Source organism: Vollenhovia emeryi, unplaced genomic scaffold (genome assembly GCF_000949405.1).
Source record: "Vollenhovia emeryi isolate VEMERY1.0 unplaced genomic scaffold, V.emery_V1.0 DF939178.1, whole genome shotgun sequence".
In the NCBI taxonomy this organism is placed as follows: Eukaryota; Metazoa; Arthropoda; class Insecta; order Hymenoptera; family Formicidae; genus Vollenhovia; species Vollenhovia emeryi.
The window spans coordinates 585,954-594,046 of record NW_011967188.1 but is presented as its reverse complement, the minus strand read 5'-3'; the positions used below and the strand labels follow the sequence as shown (position 1 = coordinate 594,046).

General features: G+C 38.5%; 2 protein-coding genes across 2 annotated transcripts in view; one reads left to right on the top strand and one right to left on the bottom strand.

Moving 5' to 3' along the window:
- Positions 1-800: 800 nt before the first annotated feature.
- Positions 801-7,556, bottom strand: LOC105563302 (protein wntless). Its single transcript, XM_012014785.1, has 12 exons — positions 7,280-7,556; positions 5,223-5,407; positions 5,032-5,137; positions 4,832-4,956; positions 4,599-4,748; positions 4,332-4,509; positions 4,115-4,242; positions 4,006-4,011; positions 3,767-3,928; positions 3,436-3,663; positions 3,205-3,358; positions 801-2,936 (listed from the first exon to the last, which is right to left on the bottom strand). Exons 1-12 carry the CDS (start codon positions 7,383-7,385, stop codon positions 2,836-2,838), a joined length of 1,629 nt encoding a protein of 542 aa, XP_011870175.1. The 5' UTR covers positions 7,386-7,556; the 3' UTR covers positions 801-2,835.
- Positions 7,557-7,750: 194 nt separating this feature from the next.
- LOC105563301 (striatin-interacting protein 1) overlaps positions 7,751-8,093 on the top strand; it is an 8,584-nt gene continuing 8,241 nt past the window's right edge. Inside the window, exon 1 of the mRNA XM_012014784.1 lies at positions 7,751-7,976. Within this exon, the coding sequence (XP_011870174.1) occupies positions 7,974-7,976 (3 nt within the window). The 5' untranslated portion in view covers positions 7,751-7,973. The remainder of the gene's footprint in view (positions 7,977-8,093) is intronic.

The following is an 8,093-nucleotide window of genomic DNA, read 5'->3' as shown; positions in this document are numbered from 1 at the left end:
GAAATACAGAATAGAAACCTATATAATGCCAAGACACAATGATTCGTTGGCAATAGGCGTGCTATCCAATCATCTGCATTTTAAAACCACGTGCCTGTCCCAGTCTCAACTGTGATTGGTCAGGTAGGTCAGGCACAGGGAATAGAGAATAGAAATCCAACGCGTCGGAAATTCTATTCCTATTGCCTATTCCATATTCCATTGTGCGTCGATACACTGTTTTTAGTAAGTTGGAATTTAGTTATTTCTGTTGCCTGTGTTATTCCCTGTTCCTATTGCCTGTGCTTTCCTATTGTGTGATAGGCTTAAACGTCACCCGAGTGTCCCGGTGTATCATTTTATCCTTGTTGCTCGCCGCATGTAAGGGCCCGGCTGTCTTGTATTCTTAAGACACAAGACAGTTATCGTGCGTCAGGGCCTGAACAGAATGGCTGTCTTGTACTTTTAAGACATAAGACAGTTATTGTGCGTTACCTCAAGACAAAGGCTGAAAACATGAAACATTGTCTTAAGAGTACAAGACAGCTATTCTGTTCAGGGGCTCGTGTCTTGAATTCATTCGAAGGAAAAAGTTCTGTTTTAACAGAAAAGTTGCAAGTTGATTGGCTATTCGTATTTTTTAACCAATCGACTTTCAACTTTTTTGTGAGAGGCGAATTCCCGTATAAGTTTCTCTTTCGAATAAATTGAAAAATCGAGCCCCAGGCCCTAGGTAAGGATAAAAAGATACGTAGAATGACGCTTTCAGCGCTGAACGCACCCTAGATCGTCGCCGACTTGGCGCAAAACGCAGAAATGGCTACAACAAATCCGTTTATTTGGAAAGTGTATAAAAATTACCAAATTATATTATAAAAGTGTTGCGAATGGTAAGGCGGTGCACGGTGTCGTCGGGACTACAGATACGATTGTTTCCGGTACAATACTCGTTTTACATAACGATGAAACGATGTGGTTTGTTGCTTAAAATCATCAGAAGGCCCTGGACTAATTATTGAGTCGCTGCTCGATTAATGATTTCAACTAATTATTTATAACAGTAACAGAATCCTCCGTGTTTGAGGAAAACTCCGTTTTTGCGCGCGTACGCGTGTGTGTCTAGTTTAAATATCGCTACATCATTTAATTAATATGTACTAACATTAAGTCGACGTACGGAGAGAAACTCTATTGCACCTTACTTATGAAATGCTACTTTATACTCAGTGCCTATATAGCAAGTGTTACACTAAGTACATGTCGACATTACACATTAAATACACGTCTGTAAAGTGTTATATATCAAACAGTTTTCCTGATCTAATTTCAAATAATAGATTCGTGCAAACTACGCCTTGTATGCGTAGCGCATCTAAAGTGAAAGACTTGCATCGATACCTTATATACGTAACAATATATATAATAAAAAAGAACGGACGCTATTGAATGGCAGATCTAAGTTAGTTGGCACATACTTTCCGCACGAAACTTGTTACTTTCAAGATGCCAAGATAAATCATGAACACTGGCTCGCAATACTATCAATCGTGATCGAATACCTTGCGTTACAAATGATAGACGAATGCCCAATAATGATATGTATAATATAATGAGATATCATAGGAGGCTTTTTTGTATATAGTTCGAATTGGAAAGTGAAAATTACGCTTCTCGCTTCACGCACCTTACGCTTAATATATGACAAGTGAATGGGAGAAGTATATGAATTCTTAATATATAAGTTGATCGTACTTTACGAAATCTACTCATCCTTATCTCTAACGTACGCTCTAAAGCTTTCTTCTATTCATTATGTTGCTGATTAACTGCAACAGATCACTGGTATAAACATGTACAATGTTTATACCGTCTTGTAAAACTGGAATGTCAAGATCTTGTAAGATTGAAATTTCGCATGCTGATTTAAGAATACCTAACTGTTTAAGAATGCATTACTTACAGCTCTTATGTTAACAAACAAGTCGCATATGTTAATACAAAAAAAGATTAGTGCAGGAATACTATCTAGATTGCTAGAAGCATATAATACTGAAAGATGTTCTAAACATCTTATATGTAAACAATATGTGAGGGGAAAAACTCCTTAACCTTCTCTCGCAACAGAAAAGTTTCATCGATACATTAGCAGTTAAAAATATGGCTTATCCGTTAGTAGCTTTGTAATACATCCATATAATACTGTGTAAATTCTATCTCAATTATAGATTAGCTGCTATTTGCTACATAAAGTCATTTCATCTCGCTCGCATATAAAACGTTTGATTTGGAAACGTTTGATTATCATGTATACAGTATTTTTACTGAATTAATAAAGTGAGCGTGTAGAAAATATTTGTATAACATCTTTATGTTAAGGAGGATATTATATTAAAATAACGTGATTACGTCTATCTTTTTATTCTAGTACTTCTTGTATAGCTCTTTTGATTGTTACACTTCATTTGGGTTTGAGCTTATATGTATACTGTATTACGCTAAATTTTTGTAAAGGGGATAAAAATCAGATCTTGTCAAATTCATTCACAAATTTGTGCTTATGACAAATATGAAGATGAAATGACTTATACATTTTCTTATTATAGATAATACAATATCATAAATAGGTATATAAAAACATACAAAAAAATGTTGGAATCAATAAATAATTAAATTTAGCATATAAAATCGTGTGTAGAAGTATTATCAGTCATTGCGTTCCTAGGAAATAGTGGAAAATCTAAGTACAGTTCTACTTACAAGTTCTACTTATGACAACTAAGTACATTAAGTATTAAGTAGACTTCGTAGTATGTCGCCCGATTTCTTACAAAATGTACACAGGTAGACGTATGTACTTTACTCTATGGCTGTTTTTCGTGCAAATGCAGTCAGGGACAGCATCTCATTAGGATCGGTTGGCAAGGGAGAAAATTCGATTTCTTCGCTAATACTGTTCTCTGAAAGTTAAAACCTCACGTCTTAGCACAAATGTATCGACAAAGGACGACGGATAAAGTAACTTGATTTTGACCGAGGCAGTGGAATCACATCGGCTTGGAATAAACGTTTGATAACAATTCAACATATTAAAATGATAAAAACGTGCATGAGAAAGATTTCACGGAGTCGGCCAAAGTCACGTTATTTTACCCATCCTTTAGACCTAACGTTAACACGATGACAATAATCTGTATATTTAATTTATAAATAGAAATGTATATTTACCAGATGGTTCAATTGGCCATTGCTTATGGGAAGGCGCATAGAGACATAATAATGCAATGATATAAATATTCCACATTCCATATACCCCGGTGAAAAAGGCAGAAGTCATTTCCAATTGTAAATCTTCGTCCCATTTCCATTGGCCTTCTGCAACCTGTTTAAAAAAAATGTTATGCATATATAATTAATGCAATTAATTATACAAAATTGAAATGTATTGACATTTCTTACCTGTCCGAGTATAAAACCAATGACGGTTAATGACGCGCACAATAATGTAGCGATCATTAAGAATTTGAACCGATATATGACGCCCTCGTAATGCAGACGTCGCGCTGAACTCATGCTAGGTAAAACGGCTCTTTTAGCGCTAATGTTCATGAACACTTTCCATATCATATAAGACAAGAATATCAGATATACTACGGCCGATATGCCAGCCAAGATAATGAAAGACAACTATATGATTCGATTAAGGAAATTAATCTAGAAAATTATTTTAAAAAATTCTTTTACTTTTTCTTTAAAAAAAAGATATATCGGATAATTTAAGAAAGGATACTGCCAATTTCGTGCCGAGATCAGTGACCCAAATTGAGTAGAATGGATTTCTCAGTTGTACACCACGCTCGCACATATCGAATACGAACAGCGAGAGACAACCGGTACCTACTGCAGAGAGATGCCGCCAGTAACATTTTAATGAATTGCTTTGTTCACCCTCCTAAAACGTACGTTATCAGATTCAGTAACTTCCTGCATTAAGAAAATAAAGATTCATACGGATAAAGGAAAACTTACCTGAATCTAAGGAAATCCAAGATGTGTAGACGCAAAACAAAAAAGATACGAGTTATTACTACTGCGATGATTAGAGCAATTTTAAGTAGTAAACACTCAATTCTCTTACCATCAAGTGTTCACCAGCAAATACAAGCCAGAATGATAATAACGTTGCATAAAATACTCCTTGTCGAATATCACCCAGCAGAAGCATGAACGGCATATCATAAGCAAGTGTTAAATATTCCAACGGCACTGAAAATGTACGTAATAATTTATAGATAAATATGCGTAAATAGGAAACTTGGAAGTATTCTAAATAAGGCGTAGAGCAATTAACGTACGATTTAAAAATGTCAATGCAGAGCCCAAAGCTAGGAGCATGTACTCCAAAAGAGCAGGCGACCTGGATAGCATGTACACTCTCCTCCAGTACCAGGCCAAAACACCTAGCACCACTGGGAAATAAATGGTCTTTAGACTCACCCACACCTTCGTGAATCCGCCATTTTGATTAATAGCCTAGATTAACATCACAAATACATCGAATTTAAATAAGCTTCAATCGAATTGCCCAAAATGTCATAAGAATTTTACATTCCGATACTTACTGTAAGCCACAAATCAACAATGTGTCCCAATCCCTGGTTTTTCTCAGTATCAGAGGGAAGACGAATATTCAACAGGTAATAATCGTGATACAAAGATCCTAATTCGAACAATGGCATAACGCTACAGTTGTAATTGTATTGCTCGAGTGGCTGGAATAAATTTGACATTTAGAAATTTGTCTTCGTGCATGCGAAACAAATCTTCACTAATGAAATACGAGCGAACAACCTACCTTGTCTATGCTGCAGTCCAACATTCTCTCCACGATAGAAGCGGCGTATGGTTTCCATGCATTATCTGAATCTCCCTTATTGCGATACGCCAGCCGTGCGTCCAATGTTATCTTCGTCCTAGGAGCTACAGAGAGAGAGAGAGAGTCAGAATCACAGCTAACAAAAAAAACATTTCATCAGCAGCAGACAGATACATTACCGATTTCGATCTGATTGGTATAAGATATATCCACTTGCAAAACGCCTATCAAATTTTGCTGCCACCTCGAATAGTCAAGCTGCATGCTGTTCCGAGGCACGGGCATCTGAAAAGAAACGGGATTTATTAAATATTTACAGTTCGACGCCCCTTTGTAAACTACTAGTTGCACGTAATTTTGTAAATTATACCTGAAATGTGTATACAACTTGATAAGCCTGCTGATGAGTATCCAAAGTGAAGTGATGCATGTCGACGGGAGTGCAGGAACCTTCTCCTCTTGAATAAAACCATTTATTTTCATCGTGAGATTCATTCACACCGACGACTTTACACGGAGTGCCAAGAATGTTCTGACTGCTGGCAGGTGTAGGCGCTAAAAAGAAACGTGCCTTATATGTTTTATATAAATTTATTTGAAAACAGTTAATTCTGATAAAAATGTACTAGCTGTACACGTACACTAGGACTGGTATTCATAGTCGGGTCTTATATTCAGGACCGTCTTGAATTTATTTATAATATCTATTTGTAATTTCATGTAATACGAAAAGCGTTTGAAGAATCAATATACGTGTGGAAATTGAAATGCACCGGGCATATAGGATCGAATATAAACATATCGAATTATAAACAGAATTCAGTCCTGAAGGCCACTTTAAAAGATTCACAATTTGCTTCGGAATTCAGGATACTGTTCTCTCTTTGTAATTTCACATGACATCCAAGACGTCTAAAGTATCAGAAAATGCACGAGCGTATGAAATATATATATCGAGATACGGAGCGCAGAAAATTATAAATAAGATTTTACTCTAAAGACTGCTTCATAAGATCCATCCCAAGTAGAACAAGTTAATCACAAAACCGTCAATGTGACATTAAAATGATGAATTTTACAACAATTAATATCAACTTCAAGGGTGGCGATCGTGGCGCAGAGGATTGTGCGCTGGTCTGGTAATCCGAAGACCCGGGTTCAAAACCAAACAAAAACATTGTTGGTTTTTCGTTCGATCGCCACATAGCGAAGTGGATATAGAGAGAGTGTTATAAAGAGGTTTGGGCACGTTCCTTCAAAAACGCCTTGTAACCCTAAGGGGAATCAATAAAATGTACTAGTACTAATATCAACTTCTTTGCAAGTGATATTCATAAATAAAGTAGGACAATTGTTCCGACGTATCTGGCAATGTATCACATTTGATACACAACGTTTCGACAGTGAATTCCTGTCCTCTTCAGTGTCGAAACGTTGTGTATTAAATGAGATAAATGGCCAGAACGTGGGAACAATTGTCCTACTTTATTGATGAATTTTACGTCATAAAATGATCGACATCAAGATTTACTTTGCAATCACTGATTTATGACATGCTGTTTTATGATATTCGTGATGTGTATAATAATATATTATTACAGATTACATGATCAGTCATATATTATGTTTATCTTATATTACTTCAATTTATTTTTTACGTATAATATTTAATTAACTTTGCTTTGTAAAACAAGATAACTTTTACAACATCTTGACGTCTTAACGACGTCACAAATAGGTGCCCTCGGTGGGCTATTTGGTGTCACCATGGTGCATAAAAAATGATGAAAAAATCATGTCATCTTGATATTTTTCATGACTAATATATTCTAGATAATTACTTTCTATTCGCAATTTTATATACGCACATTCTGACGTACGTACTTCAATATACACCTTGTACATCTGTAATCCTGAGTCTTCATCCTTTTATTTCGTACAGTACATAAAGTTACGAGCAGAATTCCATTCAAATAAATGGATAATTAACTAAGGACTCTCGGTAATGAAAATTAACAAGCGAAAAGGAATTTTACTCCAAATACTGGCAGGAATTATAGGTCGTTTTCAAGCGTGTCGATGGGCTGCAGAACAGAAAAGTTCTCGAGTCTCTAGAAATGATGAGCTGAAGAAATGAAAAGAATTCAACTGGCAGAGAGATGAACAGAGATTTATATTGAATAGCTGTATACAATTCCAAAATTAAATAGAAAACACGATTAATAAGGAGCCTGTAACGAGTTACGTAAAAATAGCTACACTGTCTATAATAAAATGTAGAATGAAAAAGGAAAATAGGATATTATATTTACAACGTATTTACACAGATACGTTCATTGATTTATTGCTACGTGAACGGCAACGACGCCGAGGACGACGCGAGCGTGTCGTCGCGAAAATCCACGTGCACGACGCTCTCTGACTCACCGATCAGACCGCCTATGAGGAAGCAGACTATCTGCGCGATTATCAGGAGTATCACCAGCACGGAGAGCTTCTTGCCGCTGAGATTCTCGATTATGGTGCCCTGCATCCTGGCTGCCGTTGCTCACCGCCTGACCGCCTTATCGCGGACGCCACTTGGCGATGACGGAATCGAGATGCCGCCGAGACGCCGAGACGCGCGCGCCGTACGAGATGACGCGAGACGCACTCCGCAAGCCGGGGATCGGGTCCCTCAAAATGGAAGCCGCCGCCGCGGCGCGACGCGATGCGCTATGTGGGGAGCTGGGGAGCTCGCCGTCGTCGAGCTCCTCGCGGCATTCGCCAAAATTCGAATTTCGAGACTTATCGAGCTCTCGCGCCCGCCCGGCGTCGCCGGCGAGTGGCGAGCGGTATCGATCCCTCGGGGGAGGGATCAGCCGCGGCCGCGCGCGTGCGAGACGCCCCGCTACACCCGCTCGACCAGGTTTACCGCCCGTGAAATGGTTAAAAATACGGAGAGGGTGCACAACCGGTCGCTCTCTCTCACCCCGGACGACGTCGGATTCACGTGTGACTCGCGTAGACGATGGTCGCGCCTGCGGCGCGTCCCGAATGGCAGCTGCGAATGACACCGGGAACGCCGACGACGGGCTGGCTCTCCGTTAAATTCTCCCGTTAGATTCATTTTAGGTTAAACATGGTAAGGGTACCTGCCAGTCGCGTACCGTGGACGTGTTCGTTGAATGCATTTTGTTGGCTTCACCGTTGGTTTCATCGTTGGTCTCACATGGACTACGTTTCCACCGAGGGTCAGAGT